Raw genomic sequence first — 21,988 nt, 5'->3', positions numbered from 1 at the left:
AATGATAGCTTCGATTTTGAGATCGGCAACCTGAGTTGAAAACCTGAGTCAGGGTCGAAAAAGCTAAAATGAAAAGCCGCGTAGCGGCTTTTTGAAACAAAGCCGCGAAGCGGCTTTTCCTTTTAGCTCTTCAGAACCTGACTCAGGTTTTCAGTAAAGCTTGCCCAGCCAAGACCTGTGTCCAAAACCTGACTCAGGGTCCTTAGACAGATCGAAATTTATTAAAATTTCTGGCAAAGCCGCTTCGCGGCTTCGTTTTTGAAAAAGCCGCTACGCGGCTTTTCATTTTAGCATTTTAGACCCTGACTCAGGTTTTCAACACAGGTTGCTGATCTTGTTACTAACAAGTTGTTAGTCAATAAGTAAGTTACTGAAACTCTGAAAAATGTTTTCTGTTTTGACCCAAAAAAGAACAAGGGAGGGAAAGTGAAAGAGCTGCAGGCGGAAGTGGAATCCCTGAGCGCGGAAGTGGCGAATTTGAATGACACAGTGTCGGAAGAGAAGCAGAACGTCAAGGATATCATCAAAGCCGAGATTGATGCGGCAATCAGCAAAATCGAGAAAGGTGAGTCAGACGAGCGTTCTCAGCGGTTCTAGTAATTCCTGCGCAATTCCTCGAGTGTTTTGCTTGCCCCGATTTAATCTCGCCGTTTCTAGAGCTAGACACACTCAAACTCGAGGACGACGCCTTGGAGCAGCGACTCGCCGCTCTTGGAAAAACTCAGCCCAAAGACGACCTTGGTAAGCTCAATTCCAAAAGTGTGAAAAGCTAAATTTATCAAACTCGCTCTTCAGATAACATACCCCACCCCCAAGTTTTCGCGCATTCCTCGGTACATTTTCCGTAATTTACTCTTCCTGATTTGTTCAAAACCCCCCAAATTTACGCCGCTTAACTTTTCCGCGTGCGCCCTAATTTACGCTCGCGGCGCTGATTGGCTTCGTCGGTTAACTTTCTGAGAGGCTCTCAGTGAGAGCGCAAAAGTCTTGTTTTGCTCGCTCCGGGCAAAGAAAGGATGATCTTTTATAAAAAGCCAGATTCCCTTCCAGACTTCCTAGGGCCTAGGCCCTAGGAACCAAGGGCAGCCCTATCTCATGTTATCTTTGATAAAATTATTGTTAATTGTTACAGTGAAGTTTATAAATAAATTATTTATTTTTTAATTTATTTGATAGAACGTTATGCTAGTGTGATAGATGAAAACGACTTCTGTCGAGCAAAATCCTGACCACATTTAAATTATGTGTCCAAGGCTTGGACTCCAAGCCACGAAAAATTTCCAATTCTAGAGCCTCAAGTTCCTGAAAAAGACTGAAATCCCTTGGTTTAATTTGGCGCTATGATTGCATAACGCGCCCGTTAACCTTACGACCACAAACGGAAATTTCACCCCCCGACCACAATGTGCCATATATGGCACATCTCCTTTACTGCCCTCTAGAAGCTATTTTATAAACCAAACCCGAGCCTTATCCCAAAAACAAACCGAAATCAGACTCTGGAAGAGAATCTGAGGCTAAATTCGAACTAAAATTCTAATCCAGACCCAAACAAAATTACCCAAAAAATGCAAAATTTTGCCGGCGGAAGATATCCTACCGACCACAATGTGCCATATATGACACATCGTCTCTACCGCCTTCTTGAGACCGTATTATTGGCTGAAACCGAACCTTAATCCAAGCCCAAGCACAAATCAGATTCCTTACCCAAAATATGATGCAGACACATGCCAAAACTCAATCCACGACCCAGGAAGTCAATTGCTTCTCCGGAAGAAAATAGTCCCCCCGACCACAATGTGCCATATATGGCACATTCTGAATGCATTTGTGTGCCATATATGACACAAGTGTAGCGAAGCTAAATTCGCTATTCGGTTGCATTTGTAGCGAAGCAGCGGTCATTTAGGTTATACCACGTGAAAGGTCGGCGAAAAGTAGGGCCTTAAAGGGGGGTCGGCGAAATTCTAACATCAAGTTAAAAATGAGTTACGGGCCTTTTTTTGCCTTGGTGCCATATATGGCACACTTGTGGTCGTAAGGTTAATCGGTCATTAGCGTTGGCGCGCATTTCAGCGGGTCGCGAGTAAATTTGGGCGCACGCGGAAAAGTTAGGAGAAGAAATTTGGAAACGCAAGGAAACGCAAGGAAGCGTAAATTTCGGGGGTTTTGGAAAAGTGAGGAAACGTAAACTTGGGCGAAATACCACGAATTGCGCGGAAATTTAGGGGGGGGGGGTATGTTAGCCCAAACTGTCTAAATATTGGCACAAGCTTTCTGAGAAGCATATTTTTCTTTTCAGGAACTCGACACTTTTCGGAACCTAGAAATTTTATCAAACGATTTTGAAAAAATCAAGATTCTACAGTTACTGTAACTCTTACTGTACTCCTCTGATACATTAGTAAATCATCACCGATTGGTCGATTCTTGAGCATTTTTGAGAAAATTATCTTATCAGCGATGAATTACTGATTAAATAATTTTCTCAAAAATGCTCTAGAATTGACAAATTGGCGAGAATTTACTAATGTTCCAGAGGAATACAATCTTATAAAAAATTCTTATCGAAAAATTTTATTTTTTATTTAGACATGAAAACCCTGCTTCTGATATCAATCTTATCATCTCGGCAGGGGAGCCAAGAAAACGCCGATCAGAATAAGTAAAAAACGAAGAAACCCTCCCATCTTCTTTCCGACGCTACGAATTACTGTTCTACAATTCGTAAGAGACTGTGCATGCCCAACTGTGTATTTTCGCTACTGTTAAAATTCAATCTTGCTCTCGAAAGTTACTTCTTCCTGCTCTGGAATCCTTCCATCTCACTACTTCAATCAATAAAGCTCACACGGCCCTGTACATTTGTCTGGATTACAGTAGAGGCTCGGCAACCTGTGTAGAAAGCCTGAGTCAGGGTTAAACTTAACTCAGGCTTTCTACACAGGTTGTCGAAGAACGACAAAAGAAACAGAGTCTTACTCAGGGCTGGGCAACCTGTGTAGAAAGCATGAGTTTAGTTTAACCCTGACTCAGGCTTTTTACACAGGTTGCCCAGCCCTGAGTACTACTGTATGAAGAAGACTCTGTTTCTTTTCTTTTTTTCTTTTGTAGATTTTTGGATAGATTCTCCAGTGGCGCTGATTGGCCCGAGGCGAATCACTAAATTTGAACAGAGCAAAGACGACTGTTTACTATTCTCCCAGAGATTTACCAAGAAATACGAAAATACGCGAAAGAAAAACTTCTTCGAGAAATTCTAGAAAAAATGAAGAAGAATTATTAAAAAGATAACAGAAAATTTCGATTATTTATTTAATTTTTTAATAGATTTTATTCGATGAAGGGATAGTATTACTGTATGTTGGAAGCTGTATTTGAAACACTAAATACACTGTTTTGTATTTACAGAAGGAGAGAGTTAAGTTGAACTGACCCAAGTGGCCTAGTTCTTGAGTTTTGTTCCGGAAGTGATTTAAAACGACTCTCTGTATTCATATTCGTAACTCGCCTAAACAACATTTTATGTTTTTCCAAGAATATGTTAAAACTCGATTTTAAGGGGTACCCATCATAAGAGCCCTTTTTTACAATTATTACTATGAGTTAAAATAGAGACACCCTTATCTTATTTTGCGTATGGAACCAAAATTATGGGATTCTCTCAAAGAAAAAGAATTTGCTGACCGTATACTCCCTTAAAAAACGATGGTTCATTAAATCACCTTACTCCAAAACAAAAGACAAACCTAGGGGTCTATTTGGGGTGGTCATTGGTAGCCCTTCAAACCTGTTTCGCGGCGCGAAATAATACCATTCTTTGCTTACTACAAACAAATCATCAAAACCACTCTTCTCGTATCATAAAATCTGACTAGCGCGTGATTCTATTCTATACTCTCGATTTTCACCAATTGATCGGCAACCTGTGCAGAAGTCTGAGTCAGGACTTCGAAGAGCTATTATGAATCATAACTTATGATATTATTTTTAATGTTCTTTTAGGACCCTGACACAGGTTTTTTACACATGTAGTCGACCCAGGGACAGCATTTTTAGCAAAGATAACGGACTCAGTGTAATTTGCGATATTCTAGAGTTCGATAATGTTTGGTTGAATGATTGGCTTGGATCAACCTTTTCCCCGGCCGAAGAGCGGAGTCGCCGATCTCGCGCAAAATGAAACGATGGAACTTCCGGCCGCTGGAGCTCGTAAGTCGACTTCCTGCCTTTTCACCTTTTGAAATAAGTCCCTAGATGGAGATGTAGCAGACACGGATTTTGTGCCCCTGGACGAAAAGGTCTCCCAGCGCGATTTTTTCATCGGTTTGAGTTTGGCTGTCAGCAGCAGCATTTTCATCGGAACAAGTTTCATTCTCAAGAAAAAGGGGCTCCTTAGACTCGAAGCTAGGGTAAATAAAGACAAAATAAACTTGAATAAAGATGTTCACGTCAGACAATAACCCCAATTTTTAGGGTGCTGCTCGCGCTGGTGCTGGTGGACATGCGTATCTCTTCGAGCCCGTCTGGTGGGCTGGAATCATCACAATGGGAATCGGCGAAGCTGCAAACTTCCTCGCTTATGGCTTCGCTCCTGCTACACTAGGAACCGTTCGCAACTCGAAACAAGCACTTGAGTTTGATTTATTATCGAAGGATTGTTGCGAACGGGAAACAGTAACACCTCTTGGTGCTTTGTCCGTCCTAGTGACCGCTGTTTTGAGCGCAAAGTTCTTGAATGAAAGGTTGAATCTTCATGGCAAGATGGGATGCATGCTTGCTATCTTAGGGCCGGATTGACAGACGAACTGAAAACTTTTGAGCTACAGCCGGAGAAAGATTGCCCGATTAAATTCAAAACCCACCTGGGCTTGGCAACCAAGTTGTCGAGCCCAGGTTAGCAAGCTTCTATCTTTTTCGTCTGAAAATCCAATCGAAGGAAGTACGATAATGGTGATCCACGCGCCAAAAGACGAATCCGTCAACGATCTCAAAGAGCTCGGGATGATGATGATGGAGCCAGGCTTTTTGCGTAAGATGATTATCGAAAAACGGGCTGCTCAGTGATTTAGTTTACGCTGGAGTTGCTCTGGCGGTCAGCATGGTGTTAATTTTCAAAGTGGCGCCGAAGCACGGAACGACGAATATTCTCATTTACATCATCATCTGCTCCTTGCTTGGCTCCTTCTCCGTCGCCTGCGTTAAGGGCGTCTCGCTCGTTGGGAAAGAGTTCTTCGACGCTGACTCGCCCAATCCGTTCACCGAGCCACTGGTTAGCTTCGAAAACTTGAGATCAAATGAAAATGCCTGTTTTAGACGTATTTTTGATTGTCTGCCTGATTCTGTCGATCTCGACGCAGATCAACTATCTCAACAAATCGCTCGATATCTTCAATACTTCCATCGTCACGCCGATTTATTATGTTATGTTTACGACGTGTGTGCTCACCTGTTCCGCGATTCTGTACAAGGAGTGGCAGGGAATGTCGATTATGGGCAAGGGATGCGAAATTTTCAAAGATATTTTGAGCCAATCGAGCTAAATAGGTCCATTTCGATGGCGGGCGCCTCTGATACACCATAGTCCGAGCGAGACCGTCATTTTTTGGTCAATCCGAGGTCGTTGATGAAGATATTCTTTATCAGCAGAACCCTCTGTAGGTTTTAATCAAAAATCCTGCAGAGCTATCTTTTGATAACGAAATCTTTCATCGAGCCTGCCATCAGAAGTCTCATTGGTCGGGAAATTCCTTGTCCAAGGACTCCTGTGTTAGATTTTCGCTTGAAACATACAGACTTCTCTTTAAAAGGAACATTTCCAGGACCTTTTATTGGCCGAGAAAAATTAAAAGTTAACATTTTGCATCTCGAAAAAGACATTGTTGGAACCCTGGCTGGATTCGGAGTCATCATTATAGGTAATTCAAAAAAACTCGTTCTTATCTTAATTTTGAAATAGGCACGCTCGAACTCAAAATGTTTGGAAGGCTGAAAGACGAAGGTCCGTGGGGTTGAAATAAATAGCCGATTTCGATTTCGGAGGAAGACAAATTTGACCCCATTTTTAGTGAATGATTACGGGGACGAGCTGCCCAGTGCGGATGCTCAGATCACCGAGTTTTTTGACACAAGGGTGACCACCAAGGCCTCTGTCCGGGACTTTGAGTCTGCCTGCACTAACGCCAGCCAAGTGTAACTAGAACTAGTCGATTTTACAGTATGTAACAGTCCACATACAGTTTGTACTACAGTTAATTGATCTTGACAGTTCAATCTTCGAATAAGAATGTTTTTTTTCAATAATCTTCAAAATCGAAATTGCCAAATTGATGATTTTTTACTTCAAAAAACACTCAAATCTTATTAAGGATGTAGTCGTCTTTGTTGCTCGTTTTGAGAGTCGACGACTAAAGCCTCGATTCTGGGCGCGGCAACCTGTCTAGAAGCCTGAGTCAGTGTCCTAAGAGAGCTCCGCAGCTTTTAATTAAAGCTGTTTCAGTACCCTGACTCAGGTTTCCACACAGTCCCCGAGCCCAGCCTCAATTATTGCTGACTTCTTCCAAATCAAAAATCAAAAGGATAGTTTTGCACCAGTACTACTTTTACCTCTCTTCAATTCATTAAAAAAAAATCGCAAAAAGTCTTCAAAAAAGTGCCATGTCTAACAAAAATATAGCTCCGCTCAAAAACGCCTTTAAAATTTGTACTTTTTTCAACTTTGCTCAACCTCGCTTTTTCCTTTTCTTTCGACAAAAATGAAATAAAAGTTTAATGAAAAAAAAAGAGTTCGAACGTCAATCAGGGATTTTCCTTTTGCATGCCTTCCGCAACGTTGATGACAGTCAGCTTAATATTAACACAAAGAGACAAACCACGACAACGCAAAACGGATCGACCGCAGAGTATTCCCATCTTCTAGGTCCAGGGCTTAAAATATAGAAAAATTCTTCCAGAGTTCAAAGCTCAAATCTTTAATTGTCATTAATGATAACTTATCATAGAGAACCCCTTATTTTAAGGCGAGAAAATCTGCTTAGAAACCTGAGTCAAGGCCCTAAATGAGAGCCAGTCTTCTGACTCAGGTTTCTACACAGGTCGCCGAGCCTAGAATTTCTATCGTAGATTATCGAAGAAAAGTAGAGTTCTTGAAGCCTATTCCTTTAATTATAAATTATTGAAAAGCCAAAGAATCAGACGAAGAGGAAAACAATCCAGACGCGTAGAAGCAGTCTGTTGTGGATTCGCATTCAGCTTGAAATTGAAAGTTCCGAAATTCTATCCTTCGCGACGAAAAAAAAAAAAGAAACTCAATTAATCAAATATCCCTGTATGAATTCTCTGCTATCTTCGAAGTTGGCTTCAATTGTTTTACGAACGCATTTTTCCTCCCTGAAACAACCATAACTATCTAATTTCTGTATTTAATAATTTTCTTGTAAACACGGACAAACTTGGCGAAACTTGGGTACAATAAACCAAAAAAAAAACGACTTTTTCTCGACTGACTTTTTATGTGCTTATAAGTTTTAAACAACTCAATTAATAATTATGCATGAATTGATTTTCCATATGAGATTTTTTAAAATCCTTATTCGACCAATCAAACTGCTCAAAAAAGACTTTCTTCCAATCAAAACTCATGAATTTTCTTTTATCGCTTACCTCAAAATCAAGGGTTTTGATTGGAGGGAAGCCTTTTCTGACCATTTTGATTGGTCAAACAGGAATTACAAAAGAGCTTTTCGTAAGAGTAAATTCGTGCATAATTATTAATTAACTCGTTTCTGTATTAATTTTTATAATTTCAGAAAAAATAAAAAAAAAGAAGATGGGTTTTCAATTCAACTTTGACATTGGCGAGAGCGAAAAGTGCGTTTCTAACGATTTTGCACCGATCGGTGAAATTGGTAAAAACGAATCTGTTCAAGAAAAAGAGATTCCCGCGGGAGCAGAAGAGGCCATTGGGAGGGCATTTATTATTCACGCCGACTTGCCAGCGAGGTTGCAGGCCCGCCGCAAGTCCAAGCTCCCAGTCCGGAATTTAGAGCTCGTCGAAAGTGGAAATGTGACGATGGCCTATTTAGAAGACAAAGACGAAGAGTGCGACGTCGAGAGCGGCGAGTACGAAGGCGGGCGCGTCCTGTGGGAAGGCACCAAAGATCTTCTGGCCTTTCTAGACGCTAGAATTAACTTTCAACTGGGAGGGAAGCGCGTCATGGACCTGGGATGCGGACAGGGACTGTTGGGAATCTACGCGCTGAGCAAAGGTGCGACTGAGGTCCATTTTACCGACTACAACGAGAAGTAAGTTCTGAACTAGGTACAAAGAGCTGCGTGGAAAACCTGTGTCAGGGTCCTAAAAGAGCTTGTTTCGAAAGATTTGAATACGAAGACATTTTTTACAAATGGCTTTTGAAGACCCTGACTCAGGTTTTGACTCAAGATTTTGATGATCCTTTCAAAGACAATTCATTTTTCATGGAGTTAGTGTTATAGATAATGTGCTGACGAGTGTTCTGGTGGAGAATGGATACGATTCGGAAAAGAAAGCATCGGGAATCGGGTTCATCAAAAGTTTGCCCGTAGTCTTTTAGCGTGATTTTCGCAAATGTGTAAATTTTAGATTGAAAATTTTTAACTTTGAAAATTTGACAATCCCATAAAAGCGAATTACAGCTTCGAGCGGCGACTGGGCGGAGCTAGCCAAAGCAATTGAAAGCAAAGGAGACCAGTTCGATGTGATTCTGACGGCAGAAACTATATACAACGCGGATTACTACTGCAGATTATTCGAAGCAATAGATAGCTGCTTGGCTCCGAAGGGAGTCGTTTATCTTGCCGCCAAGAGCCATTACTTTGGCTGCTCGGGTTCAGGTGACATTATAACTTATATCATATAAGTTATATGGAATTAATTATTTATGATAATTTGATAAGTTTTAATTGATTTATTTGGTTGTCTAAGTTCTAGGGGCTTTTATAGAGATCTAGGGACACTTACTGACATCTAGGAATGACTAGGGACATTTTGAGACATTTTGGTAGATCTGTAAACATCAAGGGACATCTATAGACATCTTAACACATCTAGAGACATGTAGGCACGTCTAGAGAAATGTAGGCACATCTATAGACATGAAAACCCATCTCGAGACATGTAGGCACAATGCCTGGCACATCTAGAGCGATATAGGCACATCTAGAGACATCTAGAGGTATCTTTAACACCTAGAGACATCTATAGAAGCCCAGAAAAGACAAATGATCTCTAAAGACATTCCAAAGTATATTTAACATTCGTGTGACTTTTAAGGAGGGGGTCGACGAGAAAAATTTTTTCGCTTTTTCAAAATTTTGATTATATTTTTGGATTCCTTAAGAAAAAAGGAGCATTTTTGGTCTCCAGCTTTTTGTGCATTAGTCAGCTTTTTTTAACAAAATTTACAATTTTGAGTCTGGAATTCGAGATTTTACAAGATTTAAAAGTTGGTTATTTCACCAATAAACAATCTTAATCCGATTTTTATTTACTAGATATTGTTTTTAAATCGTTTTATTATTATTTTCAGTAAAAAATTCCGAGTCTCGGCGCTTTTGGTGAAATTCTTAATGAAAAATGAGCAAAAATGACGATTTTTAGGAAAATCGCATATTTTGAGTCAACAGAAAAAATTTTTTTAATAAAAGCAGCCCGCTATATATTGTCGCCGCCGTATTTTTAAGGGTTTAAACTAACTATTTATATAATTTGACGAAGAAAAAAAATTCCCGTTTTCGAGATTTTTTGGTTACGAGTAACCCCCACTTTGACCCAATTTTTTGACAATTTTTCCAAAAAAAATTTTTTTCTAGTTTTCGCCGCTGTATTTTTCAAACACTTTTCTTTCCACCTGAAAAGTCAGGATTTGCCTATCTAAGCAGGATTTTCCGGATTTTTGGTTACAGAAATCCCGATTCTCGTCGACCTCCCCCTTAAACTTTCACCAAAAGTTGCTAAATAATTAATATTGTTGTCTAAGTTTTCGGCTGGATGGAATACGTAAAAAAAGAAGGCGGCTACGCGATTGACGTCATCTGGAGCAGCTCGGGCGATGGAGAATTGAGGCGGGACATTCTGAAGATGATTAAACTATAATTACTCTTCGTTATCGCCGCTTTTATAGATTCAAATTCTCCCGCGCGCTACTGGCTGAAATTCAAAACGAATCGAAAAAAATGAAAAAAAAACACTTCTTTTTTAAGAGATACTTGAGTTCGAGAAAAAAGAATGAAAGGCGGGAAAGGTTGGAACATGATTCTCGCCGCCGATCTCAAAGGCGGAATCGGATTGCGCAACGATCTACCCTGGAAAATTCCACAAGATCTCAAGCACTTTCAAAAGTTGACGAGAGGCTCGGCTGAGAGGGAATCCGTCGTTGTCATGGGCCGGAATACTTGGCAGTCCATTCCGGAGAAGTTTCGACCGCTAAAGGTAAAAGTACCTTCGCATGGAAACATCAGAGACATTCTATCTTGTATAATGACATCCGTAGCCTTCTATGAACATCAATTGACATAATTTGACATTTCAAACAGTGTTGACACGTCTATTAGACATCTCAAAGATATCCATCAATATCTAAAGAAATCCATAGACATTTGGCATAGACACCTTTAGACATCAATTTTTACCGCTAACTTCTACTGGCATTTATTGGTATCTATTAGTTTTACCTATGTTAATAAGTACGGGGCATCGACATTCATAGACAGCTTGACCCATTCGAAACATTTCTAGACATTTCTTTTCTAATATTCCTGGACTTTCAGCGGCATAACTGATTGGCACGTAGACATGTCCTGACATCAACTTCATACTGTAGCGTAATGACGGTTACTGTAGCTACCGCTATTAGATTGAAGTCTGAAGCCCGGGGCGATAGTATGCCAATCGAATGACTAGTTAATTACTCTAGCTCCCTATCTACTCGAGCAGTCAAATAAAAACCCAACGAAACAGGGAAAATCCTAGCTCACTTTTTTACTCACTTTTTAAACTCATATTTGTGCGCAGGGAAGAGTTAACATCGTCATCACCAACACGCTGGAGAGCGAGAACTTCGTCAAATGCACATCGCTAGAAGAGGCGATCGACTACGCCGAGAAACATCACTGCGCCGCGGCGAAATGGATCATCGGCGGCGCGACGCTCTACAATCGAGCGCTCAAAGACGCTTTTGTCGATGAAATCTACTTGACGCGGGTTCAGCGCGACTTCTGTAAGTCTCCCTTTATTGAGCCATGTGCAAAAGACAATTAATAATACGACCTCAATTTATTACTCTTTTCAGGTTGCGATACACACGTAGCAGACCTTTACAAGCTCTTGGAGGCTGAATACCGACTCGAGCCTTCGCCAAAATTCACGTCGGAGACATTCACGATTGAAGAAGACGGCCTCAAGTTCAATTTTGAGCGACACGTCAAAAACTCTATCCAGCTTTAGATCCAGTTTAGAATCACTGTTTTGTTCAAATTTTCACAGACACAGTCTTCTTGCCAGAATTCTACCTCCTTTATCAACTGCCGAACACACCCTTTACCCAGTAATAATTTGCTCCTCAATTTCGCTTCGCTAGAATGCCGCTCGATCATTACGCACACGGGCCACTGTCAGCCACGGGGCTGATCAACAGAATCGAACTCGACGAAATGGACGTCGATCCATTACCTGCCAGCCAAATTCAGAATGCGCAAAACAGTCAGAACTCATCGAAAGCGGAAGAAATGGAGAGCGAAGTTGCCCTCGACTCCCTTGTTAATCAGAAAGCACACCCTAATCATTTCAAGCTGCTAAAAGTGCTCGGTCAAGGCACGGATCCATAGAAACTATTTAAGATCTGTAGATCTATGGACATCCACAGGCTTCCAGGGACATCTACAGACATTCATAGACATTTTAAAACATCAAAACACATAGATAGAAAGTAAAGAAAGAGTTCTGTGCATCCGTTAAAAAGGTTCTTTCGGAAAGGTCTTTCTGGTGCAGAAAAACGAAGGCGCTGACCGCGGAAAATACTTCGCCATGAAAGTTCTGAAAAAGGCGGCGCTCAAAGTGCGCGATCGAGAAAGAACGAAACTCGAGCGCAACATCCTCGCCATGGTCAGACATCCATTCATCGTCGAGCTGTATTATGCGATGCAGACTGAAGGCAAATTGTATCTAGTGCTAGAATTCGTCCAAGGGGGCGATTTGTTTACCCGCTTGAGTAAAGAGGTAACTTCTTTTAATACACAAAAAGTTTGAGCTTTTCGGTAGATAATGTTCACGGAACGAGATGTACAGTTCTACCTCGCCGAACTTGCCACTGCCCTAATTCATATTCATTCTCTTGGAATCATCTATCGCGATTTGAAGCCCGAGAACGTCCTCGTCGCCAAAGACGGCCACATAAAGGTACTCCCTTTTCTTCTTCATTCAACTCACTCCTTTCCGAACAGCTGACGGATTTTGGCCTATCAAAAGAATCGTTCGAGCACGCCGACAACGAGAACAAAGCGGGCTCGTTCTGCGGCACGGTGGAATACATGGCGCCCGAAGTGATCAAACGCACGGGCCACGACCACGTCTGTGACTGGTGGAGCTTTGCTGTACTCATGTTCGAAATGCTGACGGGCTCGTTACCCTTCCGCGACAAGAACAGAAAAATGACGATGCAGCTGATCTGCAAGGACAAACTGGCGATGCCAGCGTTTTTGACTGCCGAAGCGCAATCGTTACTCCGCAAATTGTTCAAGAGAAAGCCACAGAATCGACTTGGAGCAGGTAAACCATCTTGGTTTTTCCTCGCGCGTATTCGACCGATTTACATACCAAAGCTTACCTCTTAAAATCATGTTTATTTCAGGCCCGGAAGGTCCAAACAACATCAAACGCCACGAGTTCTTCCAAGGAATCGACTGGAACAAACTAGTGCGGAAGGAAATCAAGCCGCCATTTATCCCAACCATCGACAGAAACGACCACTGCGGAACCGAGTACTTCGACAAAGACTTCACCCGTCGCGTCGCGCAAGATTCGCCAGCTATTCCAGCCTCGGCCGGCGCAAATCAACTGTTTCGCGGCTTTTCGTTTACGAGAGGGAGCCATGAAAAGAATCCTATGTCGCCGGGGGAATTGACTGAAAGTCACTTTAGAAATAATGCTCCGGAAGGGTTCTTTTTGACACAAGCATCGAACAACGAAAAGAAAACATTCCACACAGAATACGAGCTTTTAGATGTCATCGGAAAAGGTAAAAATGGAAGTATTCTAAAGCAAATTTTCTGGGGTGAGGGTTCTAGGGTTGAGCAGAGCTTCCTCAAATACAATTCTAAAACGATAATAGCTTAAATTTCTAGGCTCATATTCGGAAGTCAAGAAATGCCGCCATAAAAAGACGGGAAAGCTGTACGCTGTCAAAATATCAAAGAAATCAGGTTCTACTCATCCCCTGGACAATGGAATGCGCGATGATGAAATTGAAATTCTCGTGCGCTTCAGTAGCCATCCAAACATAATCACAGTCAAGGTAAGATTGGTTTTCTCTTTAAAAATTTATAAATGTTTCAAAAAAGGATTTCTTCATGGAAAAGGCGGAGAATAACTTTGCCGTATATCTGGTGACAGAGTTGATGGAAGGCGGCGAGATCTTCACAAAGATTCAGCAGCAGAAAGCGTTTTCTGAAAGAGAAGCCAGTGCGGTTATGAAGACAGTTGTTTCTACAGGTGAAAAAGTGATTTTTTGAGAACATAGAAGATAACATACAATCACGCTTTCAGTTGCCTATCTCCATGAAAATGACATTGCTCATCGCGACTTGAAACCGTCGAACATTCTGTACGCGGACGAGACTGGCGACCCGTCGACGATCTGTCTCGTTGACTTCGGCTTTGCCAAGCAGCTTCGGCATGAAAATGGGTAACAAAGGCTCCCGATATTCGTTTACTCATGGTTTTATTAGTATGCTGATGACACCGTGCTATACGAAGTCGTATGTGGCGCCAGAAGTTTTCAACAAGCAACAATACGACTTGTCGTGTGATATCTGGTCCCTTGGCTGCATCATGTTCACGATGCTCGTTGGAAAGACCCCATTTGGTATATTGCCGTCGGATTCTGAAGAAGTCGTCGCGCAGAAACTCGCCTCCTGTGAACTCAACTTTGACGACCCCAAAGTCAACGTTGCTCTTTCTCCACAAGCCAAATCGCTTCTTGAACGACTTCTCAGTATTGACAGCAAATCGAGGCCAACAGCGAAACAAAGTGAGCTCACTTCATTATCTTTTCGTTTGGACTTGACATTTCTTTAAGTTCTGGAAGACGAATGGATCAAAAACTGTAAAAAGCTTCCATCAAAAAACATCGCGGCGCTGGAATCACCCGTCGACATTTCAAAAGGGGTTAGCAGTGCGATAAAAGTCGTCACTAATTCCAGTAGAAACTCGTCAAAACAAGGAGGCATCTCGCTCCAAGCTCCCGTTAGTTCAGGTAATTCCACGAAATAAGAACATACTGTAAAAGTCAATTTAGGGTTATTCAAGCGACGTTTGAAAAACTTCGGCAAAAACTTCCCAAGTTCGTTAAAGTTCTAAAATCCTTCTCTTTCCTATCTTCCGGTAAACTTCCCATCCTGGACAAATGAGTTCATTTTCAATTGTTCAATCTCAAAAATTTTCAAACCCTGTCTTCCTTTCTATTTCTTTCTTATTCTGAAAAAAAACGGATCTTCGTTATATCCTTTCGTGACTGTACATATATTTAAAAAGGATTTCTGCCTAACAAAGCTCCAGCTTCACTCTTTCTACATTCTGGCATGTACTAGCTCAGTATGGACCAAGACCTTTTTAACTGCTGTAATAATCTTTCCTCAACTATCCGAAAATTCCAATACAAGTTCATTCAAAAATTATAAGTTATTGTAATTTTAAATCATATTTCACAAATAGTCACAAAATAGCCAGTAAAATTTTGATGCGATTCAATATCGGGAACTGCAAAATTATGTAGATATATATATATATATATGAGTTCGTGATTTATTGCAGAAGCAAAGTGGCTTAACGTTTTCGGAAGAGTATTTCCATTATCAGAGCCTCGCCTTGAATTCGCTTGAGCATCCTTAAGAACAGACAAACTTACTTTTTCTTGTGAAACTGCAGAACTGATTAAAAACCGAAAAACAACCCTAATCCCAACCAATGTTCCAGAGATAACCGAAAATGAGAAGTTAAAAGTAAATTGCATCAGAGGCTCCATTACGCCTTTAATTTTGCCTCTGAATGGTATCACAATATGAATATATATAATATATATATATAATGGAAAAGCATGTTCGAATACAGAATGAATAAATACGGAATGAACAGTAGATACAGTAGTTATTTCATTGAAGTCCCGGATACTGTTTGTTTAATGCAGATTTTCATGGGGTTATAACAGTGTTTTTTTTAGGTTGACCCTGACTTTGTCCCAACCGTATTCAAAACCCTTATGTGGTAGCCCCATACATCTATACATTTTCTGAAAGCCCAGACTCTACTGCGTTGCCTCGACTGGGTCTTGTGACCCTGGGGAGGTCATATGACCTCAAATGACCCCTTTGAAGAGAGGCCAAGCGGAAAATAGTCATTTTTTAAGGAAAACAAGCATAAAATTGCTTGGATTCTAGTATGGGTAGACACTGACATAATGCATTTTTAGAACCGCCAGATCACGGGGATCATTTCGACTATTGATTGTAAGGGGGTAGCTCATGCCCTGAAGCAAATTAAGGGGGTCGGAAAACCCGAGGGTCAACCTAAAAAAAACAGTGTTTATGCCATCCAGTTCGACTCATGGGGTTAAGGACTCTCGGGCGCCCCTCAATTCAACGATTCCCCGCCTCCGCAAATTATGATTGGCCACATGTGTCGCTCGGATTTTTTTAACTATTAAATTAAAACCAGGTTTCCCTGACAATAAGAGACTTTAATTATTTGTTGAGAATAAGAGATAATCTACAAAGACTACAGGTAAAGACACTCATCCTAATCCAAGCATTGATACCAGAAAAAAAAGAACATCTAAAAGAAAGAGAAGACGCTTCTGAATCATCAACTGGGCTCGGCAACCTGAGTTCAGGGTCAGGGTCAGGGTTCGAAAAAATTTTTCTAGCGTCTCAAAGTTTACTGAAAGTACCAGATACGTGAATTCAAGAATTTCAACTTTTATTCTGGGCGTGCTATGATAACGATCGATAGCTTTTCTTGGAGCTCATTAATCACTTAATTCATCGAGGTGATATTTTTGGAACCAGCTGGTCACTCTGGCGGTTCGTCGCGGTTCAAGCCTTTAGATGGGTTGAGATCCGGCAATATGTATATCAAAATGCATATTTTTTGATAACAAGTCATTCCAACAGATTTTCTAACAAAACCACTTGGTTGACCGATCGGTTAACAGCGGTTCAAAACGGTTCACGCTCTTATTATCAACAAAATGCTGAAATATTATTATCAAAATGCTTTTCTACACATGAGAAGTCCCTTAAACAGATTTTTGAACGAAACCACTTGGCTTAGCAACCGGTTCACAGCGGTTTAGAGCGGTTCACGCTATTTATATCCACAAAATGCTGAAATATGTTTATCGAAATGCAGCATTAGTCTAAAGAAGTCTTTTGAACAGATATTCGAACCAAACTACTAGGATCCATGACTAGTTCGTCGTGGTTCAAGACAGTTCATCTTTTATCAATTCAGTCTGCGACGGGGCGAAGCCGATCCGAAGGGGAGGCCAGTCTCGTTTATTCAATTCAGTCTGCGACGGGCCAAGCCGACCCGAAGGTAAGGCCAGTTCCGTTTATTCTATTCAGTCTGCGACGGGGCCAGGCCAATCCAAAGGAGAGGCCAGTTTAGTTTTTAAATTCAGCCTGCGACGGGAACCCGAAGGGGAGGCTTTTTCTTTTAAACGATTCAGTTAGGGGCCAAGCCGACGAATTCAATAAACGGGACACTTTTGCAAGGACTATGTTCCGGTGAGTGTTTGAAAACCCGCAACATTTTCCGCGGGCGGGCGCGGGGGCCGATTCCAAAATTTTGCGCGGTTGCGGGCGGGCGCGGGGGCTGATTCCAAAATTTTGCGCGGGTGCGGGTCAAGCCCCTTAAATCAAAAAATCAAGGAAGGGTTAGGCTGAGACGGCCCCCGCGGGATTCAAACATTTTTTTTCAAACACTGGTTCCGGTTTTGTGGGCATTTGTTAAGCTCAGAAAATTCGAGAGGAAGAAATATGGTGTTTTTTTTCAAAAAATCAGGAGTTTTTTTCTAAAAAATCAATGGTATATATATGGTTTTATTTACCAAAAATGGTAAAAAGGCAAAAGAAAGGCGTTTCGATGATAAAATTTGCTACTATTCGACGAAAAATTTATCGAAGTAAAAATTTTAAAGTCCTTTCTTTTGGAGACTCTTGTCCACTTTTGTGGATATTTTTACGAAAATTTGGGACAAAAAATGTCCACAAAAGAGGAAAATAGCTGTATCTGCTCTAGAATCCAAAATATTTTGTTAAATTAAAGATAAAGACCATTATATTCCTTGTGCTCTGCGCATTCAAACTCGCCCCGGAACAGAGTTCGAAATCTCAAAGGAAATGCCGACTCCCACTGCCAAGTGACTGCCAGCCATTTTAAATTTCAACTGCCACTGCCAAGTGACTGCCGAAATCGGCATTTGCCACTGGCAGCTGCCAGTTGACTGCCGAAAACTGCCAACTTTTATACTGTTTATATATTTTTTAAAGTCAAACCAAGTGAAAAGCAGTCTTTTCGACAAGTTGAACATATAAAAGGAACTTTTTCCAAAATATGAATGTCTCTTTTGATAGAAAAAATTGAAGAAAATAGGTCTCTGGAGCAAGCTTTGATCATTGACGTTGTATCTCTTTGTCGTTCTAGAAAGCAAAATAAATATCTTTCGAAGTGGCAGAATTAAAATTTGAAATTGGCAGCTGCCAGTAACTGCCAGTATTTGAAAAATTTAACTGCCACTGCCAAGTGACTGCCAAAATTGTCGTGGCAGTACTGCCAGCAAATTTCGAACTCTGCCCCGGAAGACAAGTCCGAGTCAAATTTTTTTTCCGGTCAAAGTTCTCATGCCCGTATCTCAAAAACTGTATTTATATAGTAGTAGTATGATTTATCATATCAACTCATTTCAAGTAAAGTCTACATTATTTTTTGTGGTGAATCTTCTGGGTATTATTGTTATTGGCTAACTTTAAAGTTAAGATCTCACAGAACATTGACACCCGTACCCCTCCCTATAAAAACCTATACGGTCTTTAAGCCGTTGAAAATCACACAAAGACTCGAAGCTAATTTGATTCTCCTATCAGTTGAACATTATGTTCTTGAACATCCGATAAGCATTATATTTTTCAGACTGCTCTTTTGAAACGCAATGGCGCGAACCAAGCAGACCGCCCGAAAGTCCACTGGTGGAAAGGCCCCACGAAAGCAGCTCGCCACCAAGGTAATCAAAACCACGCGTGTTCTTCCTTCAATAAATTAAGGCTGCTCGAAAATCCGCCCCATCCACTGGCGGCGTCAAGAAGCCCCACCGATACCGACCTGGTACTGTCGCTCTCCGAGAAATCCGCCGATACCAGAAGTCCACTGAACTCCTCATCCGCAAGTTGCCCTTCCAGAGACTCGTCCGTGAGATCGCCCAAGATTTCAAAACTGATCTCCGCTTCCAATCTGCTGCTATTGGAGCCCTCCAGGTTCGAGATAATAAAATACAAAGATGATTCTCAATTTGGTTTTAGGAAGCCTCCGAGGCGTATCTCGTCGGTCTTTTCGAAGACACCAACCTTTGCGCCATCCACGCCAAGCGTGTGACCATCATGCCGAAGGACATCCAGTTGGCCCGACGAATTCGAGGCGAACGAGCCTAAAAACGCACCAAACTCTCATCCCCTCGCTCACTCGTATTCGTTCCTAGCTACTCCCTCTATTTTTTGGCACCGTACCTAAATTTTCTTTTTATCGTGTAAACCTGCCGACAACATCTAGTAACTACTCCCTTTCTCGTGTGATAAGCGTTTTTCCACGACTCCAGGTCTTCGAGTCTCGATTCAGAAAACTATTTTTACCAACCTCAAGCGCAAGAGGCTTTTTGGCCAAGAGTGATCGAGGGACTTTTTGAAACTGAAACTAAAACTCACATTTTAACATCTTATGTTAACTTTGCCTACTTTCAGATGAATAATGCCGCCATCGCTATCGGAATCGGACATTGATGAGACAAAGAGAAACGACCTCAACGCCGCTGCTTCGATTTTGATGCCTTCGCAGCGGGACAATCTTCGATCTTCGGGCTCGCTGGACTCCACAACCGAGGTGTCCCCAATAAAGCGTCCACGATCGCAGCGAGAAAGAAGCGTATCGAACCCAGTCCTCCGTGTGAAAGAAACTGTCGATCTCTCGCCAGAAGCCTCCCCGCCGTTCCCAAGAAGAAGCGAAAACGGTCTAGAGGGAGGCCCAGCAAACTGGACAAATTGAAGGAGGGAGACGGCGTCCTCTTGAAGATTTCCTCCGACGACGTCGGAAAATATAAACTCAAGAAGTGCCGATTCCCCAGACTAACTTCAATAGCGTTTCTGGGGGAAGTCGCTGACTCGTTCGAAAACTCCGTGTAAGTAACTACTTTTCACGACATTTCTTTGCTTATGATTTGGTTCAGGAATAATCATGAAAGCCGCGCTCGACTGCTGAAGAAGAAGTATCCATGGACGGAAAGCGAAGACGAAAAGCCCTGGTTCTATCGACCAAGAGGACCAGAAGATGTCGAAGCCGCCCTCAACGAGGATGGTTCACCGTCCTCAACGCCTGTTGAATACGAAGGCGAATTCTACCCGACGGAAAAGATGATGCCCAACGCAACTGCTGCCGAAATCGTTCGCATCGACCACTACCGAGACCTGGTAAGATAACACTTCTTTTCATAAAGAATTTAATCAAGAAAAATTTAGTTCAAATGGGAAAAGCGCCACTTGAATTACGCGAAACGAAAGATCGAGTACATCCTGGACTACAAACGAAAGCATAGACAGGACTTGTACTTGGTCAAATGGTGTGGAATTCCAGAACTTGGAAGCACGTGGGTTCGTCCAATCGACATTTCTACGCATCGGTACGAGTTTGGCCGGCAGATAAACCAATTTTGGGAAGCAGCAAAGAAGATCATCCCGCACAAGAAAATGCCCATCGTTCGTCGATCCAACTACGAAATTCCGCCAGAATACTCGAACATGATCTTGGTCGACTACGTCAAAGAAAAGCGCGAAAAGATGAAAGAAATACTCGCTGAAAACCCATTAGGAGAGAATCTGATCATAGAGAATGAGTTGGACATTTCGAAGAGTCCCTTTTCTTTCGATTTCATAAAGCAAAACACATTCATCGGAGACAAGTCGCAGCTAACGGAGTATGCAAAAGAGCTAGAAGAACAGCTTGAAATTGCCGAAGCCATGGGGCATTTCTGCAAGGAAGAATGTGGCGAATGCACGGTCAAGTTCTACCAGCAAAACGACCTCGGCATTCATAAAGCCAGCTGGAAAAAGTACAAACATTACCGGCACGTGACTGCAGAAGAAGGCGATGGACACGAATACTGGAAAGTCGTCCATCCAGAGAGCTACCTCATCTTCGAGTGCACTGACAACTGCGTCTGCCGCAAAAACGGAACGTGCAAGATGGACCAGTTGTCCAAACTCCGAGCTAACGTCAACACCACAAAGTTTTCGATCTTCAAAACGGACAACGACCGGGGTTGGGGATTGAAGGCGATGCAGCGCTTCAAACAAGGAGAAGCCGTGATTGAGGTAACAGTTGTTTTCTTTCAACAATGTCTTATCAACTTTTAGTACGTCGGAGAATTGATGCTTGAAGACACCTTCAAGCTCGCGGAGAATCAAATCTGGGGCAAAGGGCTCATGTACAGCATGAACTTGACCCAGAACGACAAGAACTTTCCCGCCTACGTCGTGGACTCCTCGAGAAAGGGTAACCACAGCCGGCTGATCAACCATTCCTGCGACCCGAACCTGACGACGTACAAGATCATTAAAGACGACCGTAACATCAACCGTCCGTGCCCAGTCCTCTTTGCCAACAAAGACATTGAACCTGGCGAAGAGCTGACCTTCAACTACAAGATAGAGGTCCAAAATCAAGACGAAGACCCTTCCAACGAGAACGGTTCTTCGGAAGGCGTCGCGGACGAGCAAGAAAAGGAAGACGATTTCGAGATTGTCTTCACGGTAAATCAAAGTAGCTTGAAATCAGTTTTATTAATATTAAATTCAATAGTGCCAATGTGGCTCCAAGAAATGCAAGGACCGCGACAAGTCAAAGAAAACGAAGAAGCCTGCTAAGCAATTGCAGAAAAAACGAAAACTTGAGCACAGGAATGGACCTTTCAATGAAAAATGATTGCAACGAAAAAATCTCATTTCAAAATCAACAAAGAAAGATCCTCGAAAAAGCTCAAAACCATCGCCCAAGAAGCCAAAAACGGACGCCGAGAGCAGCTAGCGAGTTCAGCCTTGAAAATTGAAGGTGCAATGCGCAAACGAACTACGACCCTCCCCTCCATTCGGCCGTTTTTTCTCTGTACATACTTTTTAACTTTAATTTCTGTAAAACCCGACCCCCCTTTTTTCTTGGCTCCGTCTACTGCCAATTTTGCTCCATCAAAAGTTTACAAAACAAAAAATAAATGATGGATTATTTTATGGATCAGCTCGATCAACATTTGCATCTAGCCGATTTACAGTTACAGTGCCTGCAGTTCTTTCAGAACACTGTATTTGCATCTGAAGCATCAACAAACTCGTTCTTCTTATTTCTTTCCTAGTTCTAATTCTATAAAATTCATCAATTGCATATTCAAAAAAATCAGTCCCAAGTGTCAGTTGAAAA

General features: G+C 41.9%; 7 protein-coding genes across 9 annotated transcripts; all 7 read left to right on the top strand.

Moving 5' to 3' along the window:
* Position 1: 1 nt before the first annotated feature.
* On the top strand, positions 2 to 2,820 carry LOC145709418 (uncharacterized). The gene is made up of 5 exons (XM_081787099.1): positions 2 to 25; positions 312 to 324; positions 368 to 565; positions 658 to 741; positions 2,596 to 2,820. Exons 1-5 carry the CDS (start codon positions 2 to 4, stop codon positions 2,670 to 2,672), a joined length of 396 nt encoding a protein of 131 aa, XP_081643225.1. The 3' UTR covers positions 2,673 to 2,820.
* Positions 2,821 to 4,097: 1,277 nt separating this feature from the next.
* LOC145707187 (magnesium transporter NIPA2-like) lies at positions 4,098 to 7,492 on the top strand. Its single transcript, XM_081784678.1, has 10 exons — positions 4,098 to 4,215; positions 4,261 to 4,415; positions 4,480 to 4,600; positions 4,673 to 4,793; positions 4,944 to 5,035; positions 5,076 to 5,279; positions 5,320 to 5,499; positions 5,880 to 5,921; positions 6,806 to 6,922; positions 7,192 to 7,492. The coding sequence occupies exons 1-10, from the start codon at positions 4,122 to 4,124 to the stop codon at positions 7,224 to 7,226; spliced, it is 1,161 nt and encodes a 386-aa protein (XP_081640804.1). The 5' UTR covers positions 4,098 to 4,121; the 3' UTR covers positions 7,227 to 7,492.
* Positions 7,493 to 7,814: 322 nt separating this feature from the next.
* On the top strand, positions 7,815 to 10,162 carry LOC145709750 (histidine protein methyltransferase 1 homolog). Of its 2 annotated transcripts, none has more exons than XM_081787452.1 (4): positions 7,815 to 8,270; positions 8,500 to 8,558; positions 8,670 to 8,877; positions 10,023 to 10,162. In XM_081787452.1, exons 1-4 carry the CDS (start codon positions 7,832 to 7,834, stop codon positions 10,136 to 10,138), a joined length of 822 nt encoding a protein of 273 aa, XP_081643578.1. In that variant the 5' UTR covers positions 7,815 to 7,831; the 3' UTR covers positions 10,139 to 10,162. The 2 variants fall into 2 exon arrangements, with proteins under 2 accessions (XP_081643578.1, XP_081643577.1); XM_081787451.1 differs by having other exon boundaries at positions 7,815 to 8,307; positions 8,492 to 8,558.
* Positions 10,163 to 10,224: 62 nt separating this feature from the next.
* LOC145709751 (putative dihydrofolate reductase) lies at positions 10,225 to 11,583 on the top strand. Its single transcript, XM_081787453.1, has 3 exons — positions 10,225 to 10,474; positions 11,057 to 11,261; positions 11,334 to 11,583. The coding sequence occupies exons 1-3, from the start codon at positions 10,271 to 10,273 to the stop codon at positions 11,486 to 11,488; spliced, it is 564 nt and encodes a 187-aa protein (XP_081643579.1). The 5' UTR covers positions 10,225 to 10,270; the 3' UTR covers positions 11,489 to 11,583.
* A 17-nt stretch (positions 11,584 to 11,600) lies between these two features.
* Positions 11,601 to 15,988, top strand: LOC145709748 (ribosomal protein S6 kinase 2 beta-like). The gene is made up of 11 exons (XM_081787448.1): positions 11,601 to 11,854; positions 12,003 to 12,259; positions 12,302 to 12,439; positions 12,484 to 12,808; positions 12,891 to 13,277; positions 13,384 to 13,553; positions 13,600 to 13,750; positions 13,805 to 13,943; positions 13,987 to 14,288; positions 14,337 to 14,513; positions 14,556 to 15,988. The coding sequence occupies exons 1-11, from the start codon at positions 11,623 to 11,625 to the stop codon at positions 14,615 to 14,617; spliced, it is 2,340 nt and encodes a 779-aa protein (XP_081643574.1). The 5' UTR covers positions 11,601 to 11,622; the 3' UTR covers positions 14,618 to 15,988.
* A 2,451-nt stretch (positions 15,989 to 18,439) lies between these two features.
* On the top strand, positions 18,440 to 19,239 carry LOC145709753 (histone H3.3A). The gene is made up of 3 exons (XM_081787455.1): positions 18,440 to 18,536; positions 18,577 to 18,786; positions 18,832 to 19,239. Exons 1-3 carry the CDS (start codon positions 18,465 to 18,467, stop codon positions 18,958 to 18,960), a joined length of 411 nt encoding a protein of 136 aa, XP_081643581.1. The 5' UTR covers positions 18,440 to 18,464; the 3' UTR covers positions 18,961 to 19,239.
* A 150-nt stretch (positions 19,240 to 19,389) lies between these two features.
* LOC145709749 (histone-lysine N-methyltransferase SUV39H2-like) lies at positions 19,390 to 21,980 on the top strand. 2 transcript variants are annotated; one of them, XM_081787449.1, is made up of 6 exons: positions 19,390 to 19,700; positions 19,749 to 19,989; positions 20,038 to 20,889; positions 20,932 to 21,327; positions 21,377 to 21,474; positions 21,553 to 21,980. In XM_081787449.1, exons 2-6 carry the CDS (start codon positions 19,933 to 19,935, stop codon positions 21,599 to 21,601), a joined length of 1,452 nt encoding a protein of 483 aa, XP_081643575.1. In that variant the 5' UTR covers positions 19,390 to 19,700; positions 19,749 to 19,932; the 3' UTR covers positions 21,602 to 21,980. The 2 variants fall into 2 exon arrangements, with proteins under 2 accessions (XP_081643575.1, XP_081643576.1); XM_081787450.1 differs by having other exon boundaries at positions 21,377 to 21,482; positions 21,561 to 21,980.
* The last annotated feature ends 8 nt before the right edge of the window (positions 21,981 to 21,988 follow it).

The sequence above is a fragment of the Oikopleura dioica genome, chromosome XSR (assembly GCF_907165135.1).
Source record: "Oikopleura dioica chromosome XSR, OKI2018_I68_1.0, whole genome shotgun sequence".
Classification (NCBI taxonomy): Eukaryota; Metazoa; Chordata; class Appendicularia; order Copelata; family Oikopleuridae; genus Oikopleura; species Oikopleura dioica.
The sequence above is the reverse complement of the archived record's forward strand: the minus strand, read 5'-3'. Positions and strand labels throughout refer to the sequence as shown.

Bases quoted from the DNA above. Each gene is read 5' to 3' on its own strand.
- LOC145709749 (XM_081787449.1), top strand. From the start codon at position 19,933: ATGATGCCCAACGCAACTGCTGCCGAAATCGTTCGCATCGACCACTAC. The intron at 20,890-20,931 runs GTAACAGTTGTT...ATCAACTTTTAG, and splicing joins AAGGAGAAGCCGTGATTGAG to TACGTCGGAGAATTGATGCT. The intron at 21,328-21,376 runs GTAAATCAAAGT...TAAATTCAATAG, and splicing joins ATTTCGAGATTGTCTTCACG to TGCCAATGTGGCTCCAAGAA.
- LOC145709753 (XM_081787455.1), top strand. From the start codon at position 18,465: ATGGCGCGAACCAAGCAGACCGCCCGAAAGTCCACTGGTGGAAAGGCC. The intron at 18,537-18,576 runs GTAATCAAAACC...CAATAAATTAAG, and splicing joins GAAAGCAGCTCGCCACCAAG to GCTGCTCGAAAATCCGCCCC. The intron at 18,787-18,831 runs GTTCGAGATAAT...ATTTGGTTTTAG, and splicing joins CTGCTATTGGAGCCCTCCAG to GAAGCCTCCGAGGCGTATCT.
- LOC145709751 (XM_081787453.1), top strand. From the start codon at position 10,271: ATGAAAGGCGGGAAAGGTTGGAACATGATTCTCGCCGCCGATCTCAAA. The intron at 10,475-11,056 runs GTAAAAGTACCT...ATTTGTGCGCAG, and splicing joins AGAAGTTTCGACCGCTAAAG to GGAAGAGTTAACATCGTCAT. The intron at 11,262-11,333 runs GTAAGTCTCCCT...TACTCTTTTCAG, and splicing joins GCGGGTTCAGCGCGACTTCT to GTTGCGATACACACGTAGCA.
- LOC145709418 (XM_081787099.1), top strand. From the start codon at position 2: ATGATAGCTTCGATTTTGAGATCG. The intron at 566-657 runs GTGAGTCAGACG...CGCCGTTTCTAG, and splicing joins AATCAGCAAAATCGAGAAAG to AGCTAGACACACTCAAACTC. The intron at 742-2,595 runs GTAAGCTCAATT...TTTTTTATTTAG, and splicing joins TCAGCCCAAAGACGACCTTG to ACATGAAAACCCTGCTTCTG.
- LOC145709750 (XM_081787451.1), top strand. From the start codon at position 7,832: ATGGGTTTTCAATTCAACTTTGACATTGGCGAGAGCGAAAAGTGCGTT. The intron at 8,308-8,491 runs GTAAGTTCTGAA...TCATGGAGTTAG, and splicing joins TTTACCGACTACAACGAGAA to TGTTATAGATAATGTGCTGA. The intron at 8,559-8,669 runs GGAATCGGGTTC...ATCCCATAAAAG, and splicing joins ATTCGGAAAAGAAAGCATCG to CGAATTACAGCTTCGAGCGG.
- LOC145709748 (XM_081787448.1), top strand. From the start codon at position 11,623: ATGCCGCTCGATCATTACGCACACGGGCCACTGTCAGCCACGGGGCTG. The intron at 14,289-14,336 runs GTGAGCTCACTT...CATTTCTTTAAG, and splicing joins GAGGCCAACAGCGAAACAAA to TTCTGGAAGACGAATGGATC. The intron at 14,514-14,555 runs GTAATTCCACGA...AAGTCAATTTAG, and splicing joins CCAAGCTCCCGTTAGTTCAG to GGTTATTCAAGCGACGTTTG.
- LOC145707187 (XM_081784678.1), top strand. From the start codon at position 4,122: ATGATTGGCTTGGATCAACCTTTTCCCCGGCCGAAGAGCGGAGTCGCC. The intron at 4,601-4,672 runs CTACACTAGGAA...ATTGTTGCGAAC, and splicing joins CGCTTATGGCTTCGCTCCTG to GGGAAACAGTAACACCTCTT. The intron at 5,036-5,075 runs GTAAGATGATTA...TCAGTGATTTAG, and splicing joins GATGGAGCCAGGCTTTTTGC to TTTACGCTGGAGTTGCTCTG.